At 31.4% G+C, this 16044-nt stretch overlaps 1 protein-coding gene across 2 annotated transcripts; it reads left to right on the top strand.

Annotated features, from left to right (window-relative positions):
- Positions 1–3385: 3385 nt before the first annotated feature.
- On the top strand, positions 3386–10193 carry LOC114178725 (protein spt2). 2 transcript variants are annotated; one of them, XM_028064783.1, is made up of 10 exons: positions 3386–3556; positions 3911–4000; positions 4143–4381; positions 5110–5227; positions 7944–8018; positions 8108–8231; positions 8334–9052; positions 9148–9284; positions 9383–9469; positions 9813–10193. In XM_028064783.1, exons 2-10 carry the CDS (start codon positions 3974–3976, stop codon positions 9925–9927), a joined length of 1641 nt encoding a protein of 546 aa, XP_027920584.1. In that variant the 5' UTR covers positions 3386–3556; positions 3911–3973; the 3' UTR covers positions 9928–10193. The 2 variants fall into 2 exon arrangements, with proteins under 2 accessions (XP_027920584.1, XP_027920585.1); XM_028064784.1 differs by lacking the exon at positions 3386–3556 and adding an exon at positions 3628–3707.
- Positions 10194–16044: the final 5851 nt, after the last annotated feature.

The following is a 16044-nucleotide window of genomic DNA, read 5'->3' as shown; positions in this document are numbered from 1 at the left end:
AGGAGAATAAAATAAAAAAGGGAAAACAAATATGTATAAAATATCTTGCATGCTTAATTAATTAGGATTGACTCTCTAGAATAATCCCTAGTGGAGTCGTCATCTGTCGTAACCGAGGTCACGACGGGATGATGAAAAAAATTATTTTAAAATAGCAGATGATTCGCCCCCATAGTTTATTAAGGAAAACATAGAAAAACCTTAAAAAGAATAGTCTTCAAAACCAAGATTAGGTTCGGGAGTCGATTACGTGTGAGGAAGGTATTAGCACCCCACAACGTCCATCCAAAGACGGTTCCTTTTAATTAAGTGTGCAAAATTAATGCAATTTTTAAAATATTTGGTTTCTCATAAAAAATCAAACATGCAAACAAATACCAAATATTAAAGAAAATATTATTAAAATTTTATTTGGGCCCGACAAGGATTGACCTTGTTCCTACGTATCTCCATTCACAATGGAGAATCAAGGTTACGTAGTTCTTTAAAAAATATTTAGAAAAAAAAATCTTAAAAATATTTTAAATTTTTGGGAGGTGAAGCTAACAAGGACTAGGCCTCGCTCCTATGTATTTCCATTCAGAATGGAAAATCAGGATCATGTAGTTCTAAATAAAAGACTATGAAAAATGATTTTGAAAAGATTTTAATTTTGTTTGAAGGTGAACCCGATAAGGACTTGACCTTGCTCCTACGTATTTCCATTCAAAATTAAAAATCAAGGATCACATTTCTAAATAAAAAACATTATTGTAAAAGATGTGATTTTTGGAAGGTGAACCCGATAAGGATTGACCTTTCTCCTACGTATCTCCAATCGAAATGGAGAATCAGGATTACATAGTTCTAAAATAAAAAATTGTTTGAAAAAGATGGAAAGGGTTTGTAACCTCAAATTGTGTTAGAGAAGTTTTGTATGTTGTAAAAAGTAGTTATTAAGCAAGTCTGATACCCAAAAAGATAATTACAAAGTATAAAAACTAATGATTATCAAGTGAGTACGAGACTCAACATGATAATTAATGTTATGAAAAATAATGATTATCAAGCGAGTTTGAAACTCCACATGATAATTAACGTTATGAAAGTGATGGTTATTAAGCAAGTTCGAGACTCAAATGATAATTAAAGTTATGAAAATTAATTATTATTAAGCGAGTCTGAGACTCGACATAATAATTAAAGTTATGAAAAATAATAATTATCAAGTGAGTCTGAGACTCGACATGATATTATCAAATGAGTCTGAGACTCGACATGATAATTAAAGTTATGAAAAATTATTATCAAGCAAGTCCAGGACTCGACATGATAATTTAAATTATGAAAAATAATTATTATCAAGCAAGTCTAAGACTCAACATGGTAATTAAAGCTATAAAAAAATGATGATTATCAAGTGAGTCCGAGACTCGACATAATAATTAAAGTTATGAAAAATAATGATTATCAAGCAAGTTTTTGGGACTCAACATGATAATTACAATTATGAAAAATAATTATTATCAAGTCCAGAACTCGACATGATAATTTAAATTATGAAAAATAATTATTATCAAGCGAGTTTAAGACTCGACATGATAATTAAAATTATGAAAAATAACTATTTTCAATTTATTATTATTTTTATTATAAAACTATTTTTTTTAATTCTTATTCTTAATCATTAGTTTTATGTTTTTTTTTATCTTTTAAAAACTTATTTCCACTATAAAAATATTTTTCATATCTTTTTCTATTTCATTTACTTTTCTATTTCAAAAAATTTTAGTTATGTTATATTATATATTTAAATTAATTGTCTAAAAAATAAGAAAAATAAGATTATTATTACTAAAAAATTATTTTATTTTATTTATTATTTAGTTACATTAGATGTTGACATAATAAATTAATTTTTTTTTATATTTAAAGAGTAAATTGAAAAATAATGTGAAGTTTTTATATATAGATATAAATCACTATAAAAGTAAATGTTAAAAAATTTTACAATTTTACTATAAATAATTTTTAGTTTTTCTACTTCAAAAGAATTGTTAAATTTATAAAAAAAATCAAAACGAAAAATTATTAAATTGAAAAAAAAAATCTTTACATAATAATGAGTGAAATACATAGTTTATTTTTATGATAATAAAAATAATAAAAATATTATTATTATAAAATTGAATATAAATAAGTTTTATAATTTAATTACAAATAATTTTCATTTATTTTTTTGGTAGTTTTAATTGAAAAGATAATTAAGTTTAAAAAACATCAAAATGAAAAAATATTTAAAATAAAAAATATAGTTATTTAAAGGTTAAATTATTAAAATAGTTTATTTTAATTTAAAAAACTTTTATTTGATAAATAAAATTGAAAAACAAATGTATAAAAACAAGGTTTACAAAAGTATTTGAGGGATAGGGATAAAATTAAAAATGAAATATACACCCGAGGGAATATCTTTATTAATAGCACAATGTCGATATACTAACATGACATCAAATATAAAATCTAAAACAAGGCACAAAATCCTTTTCTTAAAAGTATAGTCAACTGAATAAAATATGTATAAACAAATATCAATACGTAACAAAGTAATAGGAAAAAAATCTTCTATCATAATACTTATCTTTTTAATTTAATATATTAAAAATAAAAAAATTTCATGATAAACCAAATGCACACCTATGTAAAATTAAAAGATATCGGTAGATAATTATATCTTTTCTTTCCATTATCATTTTTTATATATTAATTTATCATATCATTGATATTTTTTTCATTTGGATAAACTATAATTTTGACCAGTTTTAAATTTATTATCTATTATTTATTTTTTCTAATTAGATCCCTATATTTCACAAAAAATTATTTTGATAAAATACTTAATTTTGCCTATGTTTATTTGCTTTATTTTGAATCAATTAAATTATAAATTTAAGAGATCACTTAAAATATAGAATTAATTCAAGTAATTTAAATATAAGAATGAACAGACGTAAAATTGTATTATGCAGATGGTATATTAGATTTAAAATATAAAAAATAAATTAAAAATAAAATAACTATTTATCATTTATACTAATACTTGGGTTTTCTTTATCCTTTTATTTGCTTATATCTTATTTATACTAATACAATTTTATTTTTTTTGTCTTTATAGAAAAAGAGGACCAATAGTAATGCACAAAACATTCCAAAATTGAGGAATAGGTTAACTTTTGGGAGTTCTTTGTCCATGGATAGGACATAGTGCGTTGGCTCAGTTACAACTCACTTTAAAGAATTTCGGGTCGGGTCCGGATTCTAAAGACGGTGTGATTCGATAACCATCACAGGAGAAGGGCATCGGAAATAATAAATATGATGAGATTGGGTCAGTAACTGTAAGGAATTTTTTTTGCAATATAACCCAATCACCAAAAAATAAAAAATTAAAAAAATTCTGCAACCTGACAAACACAATAAAGGGAGCTACTCTTGCAGTTCCAAATCCTTTTTCTTTCTTTTCGAGTTTCCCTAATCAACATTTGCGCTGTGCTGAGTTCTACAACAATTGTTCATTGTAAGTTCTCCTTCCTCTCCTCTTTCGCAATCTCCTATTCTTCCATTTCTTCTTCAATTGCTTGTAATGTTTTCATTTTCATATTCGTTCGATGCTGGCTTCATCCGATTCAATCTTGGGTTTTTTCTTGGTCCATTCCACAATTTTTTAGGTAGTGGGAATTCCGAAACAATCAATTGTATAATGTTTTTAACTTTCGGTTTTATTTTTCCCTTTTTCCAATTGTGCTTATCTGAACCCTAATTTTAGTTTTGCTGTGAGGAGATTTTTTAATGCTACTTTCTGTCCTATCGGATTGGGGTACTTATCTGGTTTCTCAATTAATCTCGTGTTGTGTGTGATTGGAACCGACAGAACGATCATTCCAGAAAATACTCGTTGCAATTGGTTATTCTGCAGTTGTCATTGAAGACAACAATGCGGGGCTATGACAATGAAAGAGATGTAAGCATTCCTGACTTTGTAGGGTTTAAGTCAACATTTCCTATTTTACTATTATTTGTTCTGTTATTGCGGTCCCTTCTGTTTTTTGAGCTTTACTCAGCATCTTTTCCTTGATGATAATTCCTATTTGATGGAACCACAGGATTATGATGATTATTACGAAGACGAAGAAATGGAAGAGTATGAGGAGGAGGGTGAGGAAGAGTATGAAGAACAGGAAGAGGAGCCTAGGAAACCTTCAAAGGAAGAAATCGAGTACCTTGAGTTGAGGAAGAAGCTGAAAGAATCAATTAGAAAGCAGATGAAGAAGGAGGGTAGTGGTAGTAGTACATCGCGCCTGGATGCGACAGACCGAAGGAAAAACAAGCTTCCTTATGATAAGTGAGTCTTGCAACCATATTTTCACCAACAACTTTTTACATGAGTGCTTTGAGGAAGTCTCGAGCTAAAATATCCAATTTTGATTGGGGCTTTGGTTCAGGAATCCAAATTTTTGTTCTTTTTGTAAGTTCGATTGTACCTTCTCTCCTTAGCATTGCCCTGCGGGGCATGACGACCTTGATCTGATTGATAAAGTCGCTTGTTTATCATACAATCTATATTAAATCAGTTGTTTGAGGGATATAATCTCATTTTCTATTATTTGATTATTTTTTATGTTTATTTGTTTCCAACAACATTTGGAAGATTGTTTTTGTGTGCTGGGAGGCTAGTTATTGCCTAACCACCATTTTTTTATTTTTTTTTTACATCTGGATAGATGTTTTCATTATCTTATAAAAGTTAAGATGCTCAGTTGACTACACAATCCATAATCTTTTAACTGAGGATTTACTTTTTATATTGATTATGTGTAATCATTTTGTTGTGTAATAGGTCCGTGTTTAATCTTGCATAGTCTAATTTCTGTATATTTTTAAGATATCTGTTATTTTATTTATGCAATTTGTGATTTTGTGGCTCAAGGTGCTGTTACCTTTTTCTTTTGGTTTGTTTGTGTGATACTATTATTCATGCTCTTTATTGATGAACATTGAGAGTTTATTTGCATGCTGTTTGAATTTTGCTTCTTGAAATAGTGAAAATATTATCTCCTTGTTTGGTTGCAGTTATGGTTCCTTTTTTGGTCCATCACAACCAGTTATTGCACAGAGAGTTATCCAGGAGAGCAAGTCATTGCTGGAAAACCAGCATTTGGCATCTAAGGTTCCTAACCCACATCATGCTGTAAGTTTTTAGATCACTGTTTCAGTTTTCCTTCATAAAAAAAAATTGTATGATATTATTGATCTTTATTTTGTGCTATTAAAATTCCTTTCTTTTTCGAAGGGATGTTTAACATTGTTAGAACTGACTATTTGGGATCTTATAGCAATTGGCACCTTATTCCCCATTTAGCAATGTGACAAGAAATTAAAAGAGGCTATAGAGCAACAAAAAATGTTGCATAAGAAACATGACCTGTCTATTGCTTAAATATTTTCCCTTTCCTGTTTTGCTTGCCCTCTTTTGAGTAGAGGAATACCTTAGTATGCTCTAGTGTTTTATGTGGTGGATTTATCAATGTAGTACCTTTTTACTTTAATGCCAAGCTTCTGATGCTTTACTCCTTATTGTGCTCTGGGAACCTCCCTTGGCAGTGATTCATGTAGTATAAGACAAGTGAAATCTGTAAAGCAGCCTGAAGCATCCCCAAAAATGATAGCGTAGCATATTAGTGACCAATGTACCGAACATAAGAAATACAAAGGAAATATAAGTTCTCAAAGTGGATAAGAGGTTGGCCTTGCCATTAAAGATCGATACACAGCTCCAGCTTGTACTTGTAAATCCACTAGTTGGCCTAATTCTTAGCTTAAGCATCAGGCTGGGGTATTACAACATATTTCATCCTATAAATAATATATTCAGTTTAACTATGACACTCAAAAGTGAATACTTATCTGAGTAGATATCCTGGAAAATGTGAGTTGCTATTATGACCAAAAGCATTATTGCCATGCCAAAAGTTTAAGTTGTGAGTAGAGGCTCATCTCATAAACATCTTGCATCAAATGTGCTCCCTTCCATAAACATTTGGATTGAATCTGATCCATAGAGAAATGTACCCTTGTGATCCGTTGGGCATATCATTTCATATCAAACTTGAGATACAAACTTGCACTTGCTCTGTTGCTGAGCAATATGGCAAAGAACACATATAACCTTGCCCAAAGCATAAGCTCACAGATGCAACTCATGACATATTTGGCCATGGCAGCACCATGGCAGAAACAGGTTGCGGTTTCCCAATCTGCCACCACAACATGGCAGAGGCAAAGCGGGTTTTCCGTGGCGGCCTCTTTTCGAATGGCGGCTGGTGGTGGTGAAACGGTACTGGCGGAAAAAGCGAACTGAAGAAAGAGATAAGCAGTAGTAAAGTAACAAAGTGGAAGAGATAATGCGTTTGAGAAGAGATGAGCAGTGTGGGAGATGAGATAGACAGCAGCGGCGGCACACATAAACCCTGATTGCATCCTTCTATGTGTTTTATTAATGTTTAATACATAAGGTCAAAATTTGGGTCAGGCCAACTGACATTATTTAACCTAAACCCAGAAACCCTTCTCTTTTATTCTTTTACATGTTACCGCGGCCTTCCTCTTATTCTTTTACTAGTTACTGTTGCTGTAAAATATTGATTAAAACATCTCTTCTCTTATTCTTTTCACTTTGGCTTTAATTACTGCAACCAACAGCCACAACAGCCACAACTGCCACCACTGTTTGCCCTGCTCGCCATTTGTCAGCCACCATCGCCTGCCTCCTGCCTCCACAGTCACCGTCACCTGCCGCCATTGTCAATTCTGTTTTTTATTTTCAATTATTTTGATTTTTTTCTACTTTTCTACTTTCACTATAATTATTTTTTAAAATTTATACTTTCCGCTATAACCCGTTATAATTTCCATTATAACTTTATAAAGGATTTTTGGCTTGTCGATATTTTCCGTTATTCCGTTATTTGATATTGATAACACTGGACATATAGCACCCTGCATTGGGTACCCTTTCCCATTTTATCTGTTGGGTATGAGCTAGGGCATTAGGTTGAAACTTTGTTTTTTTTGTCAGGCAAATGTTAGTTGTTAGTATTTGTTAGTAGGGAGAGTTGAACCTACCCTCCATTCGGAACCCACCAAATCAATCTTATAACTCCCACCCCCATCCAACTTTACCATAGATCTAATGTACCTTCCGACCCTTTAGCTTTGGGCATGTCAATTACACATTTAAACCCAACCAATTGCTCCGAAGTGTGTTAAATACATCTAAACTTTTAAATTTTAACATGATATGTTAGATTTTTGACATTTACTCTTGGAGAAGGGTTTGCCACTTCTTGGAAATTGGATTGCTTTTCCTCTTCGAGCTTATTTCCTCTTTTTGTTTTTTGGTTTCATACTTGTGATTGTAACTTGATTTATTATTTATTATTATTATTTTATTATAGGTAACATTAAATCCTAAAGCTTAAGAGGGGGAGTGTTAGAATATATTTAGATTATCTTATAATATTATTAGAACTTATTGTGGAGTGTATCAGTAATCTAATTGAAGAACCTTGTGAATTGTTTCTTTATTCTATTATATCTTCTGTTGTTCTCTCTCCTTAATTTAATTAGGTTGTTTTTCTTATTGTATGTAGATTTAGGCTTGTACCAGTTATACTAGCACTTGACCTAATGAATTTGTATGAACAAGTATTTGGTTGGGGCATTCTAACATATTACTCCCAATCAATAATTTAGTTATTATAGTTAGTGCTGTGCTAGCTATCATAATATTAAAATGACTTTTTCTCAAATACTGCCAATATGCAGCAGTTAGGTGCTTTTTAGTTTATTTTTCTCCCTGGAGTATCTTATTGAGTGTTACTTCCTCTTAATGATATTGTTTGCAGAAGAAGCATCAGAATAAAGCACCTAGTGGGGTATCAAAGTCTTCGTCTCATAATCTGCCACCCAAAGTTAGCGAGGTCTTGTCACTATCTTTGTTAAGATTTACACGTAACTTCGTGGCTTAGCCTCTATGCTCTAGGTGATGATTTTTCTTGTTTATGTACAGGTGCAAGTTAAAGCCCAGAAACTCAAGAATACTAGAGATTACTCATTTCTTTTATCTGATGATACGGAGCCTCCAGCAGCTTCTAAAGCTCCCCCACCTCAGAATATGCATATGCGAAATTCTGGTACATTGGTCTTGGCTATGTGTTTATATGGTGTTGAATGTTGGATTAAAACATGTTATTGTAATTAAGGAAACTTATACAGGATTTTTGCTGATGTTGAAGAGGGACGACCAGCTCAAGTTCCAGCACGGAGTAAACTGCCTCTAATAAACAATGGTAGTAAGCATGCTCGTGCAAGTCATGAGGAACGGAACCTAAGTTCTGTGGCTGGCCGTTTGCCTCCTAAAGCAGGATCTGGTTATAAGACTAGTTCAGCCAGTAAACCTAGTATGGCATCAGCTGATTCTAGAAAACAGCTTGGCAACAACAGTGGTAATGGACCAGGCCGGCCAGTTGGGTCAAATGGCACGTCTTCAAAGATGTCTGTTGGTAGCACTGGGAACAAGTCTTCAACACCTGGTGTAAAAAACCATGTCAATGGTATGCCAAAATCACTCCCTTTAAAGACTCATCCACCCGTTTCAAGGCAGAGTATGGAGCAAAAAATTCCAAGACAGAATGTGGAACACAGAAATCCTAGGCAGGGCATGGAACAAAGAAATCCTAGGCACATGGAACAGAGAATTCCAAGGCAGAGCATGGAACAAAGAATTCCAAGGCCGAGCAATGAACAAAGAATTCCGAGACAGAGTATGGATCAAAGAAACCCAAGACAGAGTATGGATCAAAGAAATCCAAGACCGAGTTTGGATCAAAGAAATCCAAGGCCGAGTTTGGATCAAAGAAATTCAAGGCAGAGTATGGAACAAAGGAAAGACATACGAGAACTAAATAGACCTAAAATGATACCCAAACAACCTGTGACATCATCAAAACCACAGGTGTGATGCTATATACTTTTTTTTACTTACACATCGGGCCCTTATATTGTGGATTTTTACCTTATATATATCTAAAGTGCTCACTCATTTTGCAGATAAATAGGCCACTTAAACATAATTCAACGCATACTGCTTCACAAGATCATCGTCCCAAGCCTAAGGTTGGGAGACGGCCCTTTGAAGAGGAGGAGGATGAAATGGATATCAGTAACATGATCAGATCAATGTTTAAGTGAGATTTTTGTTTTCCTAATTGACATGCAGATAACGTTGAGTTTTTACAAATGATTATTCTGAGCCTCTAATGATCATTTGTTGGACCATTTGCAGCTACAATCCCAAGAAGTTTGTTGATGACGATGACGATGATGATATGGAGGCAGGCTTTGATGAAATCATGAGGGAAGAAAGGAGGAGGTTTGTTTCTTTCCGATTTAAATTGAACTATGTGATTTCTTAATATGTTCAGTCTTGATTTAGTTGTTCATTAAATTGAACTCAAGCTAATGCATAGTTTTTCTTTTCCTCATTGTACATTCAAAAGTTGGCCTTACATGACATTTAATGATGCTCACTTTACATATTTTTCTTCCCATAGAACTAAATGCATGCGTCGAATACTTTGGTTTCCCTTTCATTTCACTACATAACTGTGTTACAAATCCTACGGTTGTCATTTATTCATATGATTCCTGAATTACGTTTCTTCATAATAAGTAGTTTTTTGGGTTGTCGATGATTTTGTGTAATACACATGCAGTGCCAAAATTGCTAGAAAGGAGGATGAGGAGCAACTTAGGTTAATTGAGGAGGAAGAGGAAAGAGAGAGAAGAAGACGAATGTCGAAGTTAAAGAAACGGAAGCTTGGTGAGTAGCAGTTACAGTATTACCACCAAGACTATCGTTTGACTTCCAAAACATGTCATTGTTTTTGGTATAATGAATACTCCCTTTTTCCAAAGGGTAGTTGAATCATGGGATTAAATTATTCAATTCATCAAATGAGAAGATATAAAAATATTTGCCCTCACATTCAGCTTGTAGGGTTGCATTGTAAGCTTTACACATTGATTGACCGTCATTATACCCAATGGATTGATTGGAAAGTGAGAGATTGTTCAACATTGTGCGTCATTTATTATTCTGTTGCACTTCTTCTGAACAATTTAGATTGAATTACTGAGTGTTGGTAGCTACGCAAAGCTCATAATCTTCATGTTTTTTTTTTTGTACAAATATCACAATCAGGTCTGAAGTTTGGATTTTGTACCGACTTTAGAGGAATTAAAGACTTTGTTTTCTTCTTTAAAATTCAAACAAGGCTTTTGGTCTGTCTTAACCTGTGGACTTTGTATTTGTTTGGATAGAAATAGAGTATAAGGAAATAGAAAGGGAAAAAAGTATAAGTTTGAATTTCATAGTTTTTTTTTTGTAAAAATAGAGAGGAACGTTCATGGTACAACTTTTAAAGTTATAATACTTTTAAAATAATTAATTTTAGATGAGAAAATACTATATTATATATAATTTTTTTTGAAGTGCAAACAATTGTTGAGGAATTCTTTCGTTTCTTTTTCTTTCTTATTGGTATATGCGGAGGAGGTCTTGGTGTGATTTTGAGCATCTTAGGTGTACAAAAAATGGTGAAGACCGCCCTGAGATTTAGTTATGAAAGTGGTCTAGTGTAAATTTCGAATTGTTTGGGTAATTTCTAAGAAGTACTTTTCACTGAATCTTATTATAACTGAGCAAAACACATTGTCTATTTAAGATTTACTTCGTATCTGATGCTTCTCTGTTGTCTAATATTATTTTGACCTTTCTAAATGTAACTAACGTTTTTTATTTTAAAAGCAATGACCAAAGTAGCTTTGATTTAGATGGTGGAATACTTTTGTGCCCAACCTAGATTGTTTTAGAAAACCCTCAAATAAATAATAAAAGAAATAACGCGAGAAAAGAAGTCTTCTCTGCTGGATTATTGCAAACTTTAGACTTCACAAGGTGTGGAAAATGAAAGAAAAGATCTTAGTTGATGAGTAAAGAAGGGCAGAGTTTCAACAACAAAAAAAAAGGTCTCGTGACCATGTTAAGAGATTGGAGGTTGAAAATTGGTTTGTTATCGTTCAAATAAATGGATTGAGCCCCCAAATGTGCTGACCTTTGGTGCTCTTATGGTCAGTTATAAGAATAATCAATATTAAGATAATGATATTTTGTTCAGTTTTTGTTTATTAATTTTTAATGTACCATTCCAATCACTCTTATATCATTAAATCACACTACAAAAAAATAAAAATAAATAATTGAAGGATGATTGAAATGGTGAATTGAAAGTGAGTTAAAAAAGATGAATTAAAATATCATTATGATTAGTAATACACAAAATTCTATCTATTTATCTATCTATTCTTGATAGGTGTGGGACCAGGATTAGATTATTAAAATTGAATATTCACATATATTATTTCATATAGTTTAAAACTAGTTACACTAAAATATTTAATTCACAAACAAGTCATCAAGTTGTTATGTGTATAATTAAGAACGATGTCTATTTATTAATTCTTATATGCTTACGGTATAAGTCTAAATATTAGTTCTTACTCTATTTTAGTATTTTATTTTTTTATAACATTTTCTTTTATTTTTTGCAATAAATAAACAAAATCGTTAATCTTTAAGTTTTTTTAGTGTTTAACTTCATTAACAATCTTTCGCATTTAATTGTGAATCAAAATTGAGATGAAAAAGTTGTCAATGGTCTCATTGAAGTTTTTTTTTTTTTTTCATTTTCTTACAAGCTAGCAAGAGGGCTAGCAAAGCAGTTTGAAGTTTTAAACGGGTTAATTTGTCCAAGTATGCATTGATACATCTAGTCTCTAGTTTAAATGTTGACATAAAGGAGGTTATGAAAAGTAATTATAGAAGCAAGATAAAAATACCAATTTCTTATGTACAAAAAGAAAGATATTTTTCTTGTTATTATGTTGTTAAATTGTCAATATGTAAAGTCAACATTGAAAAATATCGAAAGACATGTACCTTTTAAGACAATTACCTTCCAATACATTAGAAAAACTCACTTAATGCATTAAAATAGAAGTTGTAGACTAAAATTTACTTTAAAGTTGTGCTAAGGTTGATGTTGAGAAAGAAATGAGGTTGAAGTTGAGAGTGAGAATAAAGCTGAAGGTGATTTTGAGGCTGAGGTTAGGATTGATAGTGAGAAGAAGAATTAGACTAAGGTTCATGGTCAAAATGAGAATGGGGATCACGATGTTATAGTGAATGAGGTTGAGGTTAAGGTTGAGACTGAGTCTATTTGGGCATGTAAATAAGTTTGAGTGGAAGTTATAAGTGATATGTGTGCTATGGCCAATTGCCATCAACCTATTTTTGGCAACTAAGAAAAATTGAGGACAAAGATAGTTGTAGTAGATAATTTAAAGTTCATTTACTTAATTTTAAATGGTTAAGTGGTAGGTTGGAGTTTTGTATACGAGAAAATTCAAATGTAAATGTTTTTAACATATGTAATAAATTTTTTAAGAAATGGAACACAATTAATAAAAAGTTTATGGTTAGAGGGTAATAACATTGGCATCAAAGCATGTGCATGATTCATTTAAAGAGCAATATAAGAGAATGTATGATTATATACATAAGTTGTTGAGATCAAATCCTAAGTCAACAAAGAAAGTCAAAGTTGAAGAAAATGATGGTATGACAATATTCAAGAAATTTTACATATGTTTGAAGACATGCAAAGATAGCTTTATGTCATGTCGGCTTATCATTGGATGTTTTTTTTTTTTTAAAGTCTATTATGGAGATGAAATGTTAATGTAGTGGGGAGGGATGATAATGACCAAATGTTGCTAGTTGCTTAACTTTAACAAGGAATCATGGCCCTAATTCTTGGAATTATTGATTGAAGATTTGGAAGGTGTTGTAGTTTTGTCTCATGCTCTTTTATATCTGACTATCAAAAGGTATGTACTGAATTTTGGTGTATTTTACATAGACTAATATGATGCTATAGTTATATGTTGCATCTAACATGTTTTGTTTTGAATTTGAAAAAGTTTATTGCCTACAATTAAGGACTTTTACTTGGAGCTAATCAACGATCTTTGCGTTTGTCATTTGTGTTCAAATTTTGGGAAAAAAATTTAGGAAAATATCTTAAGAGTTAGATGCGATAAGCAAAAACAAATACACGTCCACAAGCAAGGGAGAGAGAGATGAGGGGCATTAAAGAGGTTAATGTTAAGGCATTCAAAAGCCTCATAACAATTTTTCCAAGGCATGTCTTGCAAATTAAACAACTTCTTTTCATTCTTATTCTATTTAGACAACTTCTCATGTTTCATTGTCTTTGAAATAAGTTTTTGTCAAGATATAGTTTCACCTCAAACGTTATGTCTGGCACACTTGTAAACAATATGCATGAGACTTTGAACAATGCCCTTCTTAGTGCAAGAGCTAAACCCATAATAACGATGTTGGAGAAGATTATAGTTTACATCATTAAGAGATGGACAAACAAAATATTGAATACATAACTTCTTTTGAAGAATCCATCTGCCCAAATTTTGAAAACAAATTGCAAACGGAATCAGAGCAAATAAAGTTTTGGATAACAAGGTGGTTATATATTTGCTTACATTTTATTTGGGACTGTCTCTATGTACTGATATGTGGCTTTTATATGTGTAACAATTGGTTTGCAAAATAATTGTTTGAGGTCAGACACATTACAATTATTGAGGATAAATTTGTGGTTAACTAAGATAAAAAAGGAGTGCAATTATAGAAAATGTATGATTAGTGGTAGTGTCTAATATGAAGTTTTTTAATTTGAATGGAGCTAACTACATCGTTCACTAGTTCAGAAAAACAACATATGACGAAACATATAGCTCAATCATCTTCTAGTAAATGGTCAACATGTGTGGGAGATAACTTCATGCCCTAATATACCATCACTTATTAAAAAGAGATTGCTTAGAAGACAAAAAAACAAGGTTGAAACCTTGTGAATAAAAGAAGGATGCCACCTAATTAAAAAAAAAAGTGTGGCATTTGCCAAAGGATTGACCACAATAGAAAATTGTGTCCACAACTCCCTCCACATGCCCCTCAATAAGAAAATCTTCTTAGCCATATAAGCCTTGTAAATGATGAATAGGAAGACTTATATATGAAAGTTATGATTGTCTTTATTTTACTGTCTTTTTTATGTTAAATTTCATATGTATTTTAAAGTACAATTTGATTATTCTAATGTATTTTGAAGTAAAATTTGGCTATTCATATGTATTTTGAAGTACAATGTTGTGATTTTGAAGTACAATTATATTATTAGCTCATAATTATTACATGGACTACATTTATGACAATTTGGATTTCTTTATCGTGTTTATAAGTCCAATTTTTCAATCATTTTCTTCATAAAATACTACATGCAAATTGACCAGAAACCTTATGATCATTGCTTGTACTCAACATTACAAATACTATTTTAAGATTACATTACAAAATGCTCCATATCTTCATGAAACTTAACACAATCAAATCTATAACTTATGGAAATTTCAACAACTTGACATCATAATTATGTTAATTGTACCAAAAAAACAAACCATCACTAATAACTGTTGCACCCATTTTCTAGAAACTTTTACAGATTTCTCTGCATTATATATCTTCTTTGTCTCATTATAATTGCATCATTTCATCACTAACATCTTTAATGCACCATTTGAAATAATTCCACCCCACCATAACACAAAACGAATAATTATTATTAACAAATCTTCACATGTTAGTGTTTGATAAAAAAAGTGAGAGAAAGATAGAAGAGAAATACTTTATTGAAAGTATGAGAATGAGAGTTTGCACATCGATTTATTAGAAACTTATCCAATATATAGAGTACAATATCTCATGATATAAGAGAAAAAATAAAATCTAATATGTATTATCATAAAACAAAATATCTGATAATAATAAAATAGAATAAAATAAATTATATCTTTGTCAATAGAATTAAAACCAGAAGATATATGATATTTTTATCACCTCCTCTCAAGGTGGACATGAAGATTAGGAAGGCCCAACTTGGAAGTAGCACTTTTGGAAAGCAGTGAGATGAAGGGAATCTTGAGATCTTGAGAACCTTGAGGAGCTTGAGAAACTTGAAAACCTTGAGAAGTTTGAGAACCTTGAAAAGTCTTAGAACCTTGAGAAGTTTGAGAACCTTGAGAACCTTGAGAAGTTTGAGAACCTTGAGAAGCTTGAAAAAGTCAAAAACATTGAGAAATTCGAGAACTTTGAGATATTTTTTTTCATTGCTGATAAGTGTTATCAACAAAAAAGAAATATGCAAACAAATGCATCGTTTTCTCCAAGATAAAGAAATAAAGGGTGAGGAGAAGCAAAATTCGCCATGGGTGAAACAATGAAAAGAAGGTGATGGAGGAAGGTGTTTTCCATCTAATACCATGTTAGTGTTTGATAAAACACAAGTGAGAGAAAGTTAGAAGAGAAATACTTTAGTGAAAATGTGTGAATGAGAGTTTGCATACCAATTTATTAGAAACTTGTCCAATATATAGAGTACAATGTCCTTGATATAAGGGAAAAAAATATAAGACCTATTATGTATCATCATAAAATAGAATATCTGATAATAATAAAAGAGAATAAAATAAATGATATATCTATTAATAGAATTAAAACCAAAATATATATGATATATTTATCATCACTAGAGATGGCAAATAAACCCGTCCCCGTGGGTATTGCCCGAACCCGTCCCCGTTTTGACGGGGAATCCCCGCATTGACTGGGTATGGGTATGGGTATGGGGAATCCCCGACTTTTTCAGTTGGGTATGGGGATGAGTATGGGGATGTACATATACCCGCCATAATACCCGTCCCCGCCATATCTCCATTCTCGTTTAAATTATTAAAATATTCACA

The sequence above is a fragment of the Vigna unguiculata genome, chromosome 3, assembly GCF_004118075.2.
Source record: "Vigna unguiculata cultivar IT97K-499-35 chromosome 3, ASM411807v1, whole genome shotgun sequence".
Taxonomy (NCBI): Eukaryota; Viridiplantae; Streptophyta; class Magnoliopsida; order Fabales; family Fabaceae; genus Vigna; species Vigna unguiculata.
The sequence above is the reverse complement of the archived record's forward strand: the minus strand, read 5'-3'. Positions and strand labels throughout refer to the sequence as shown.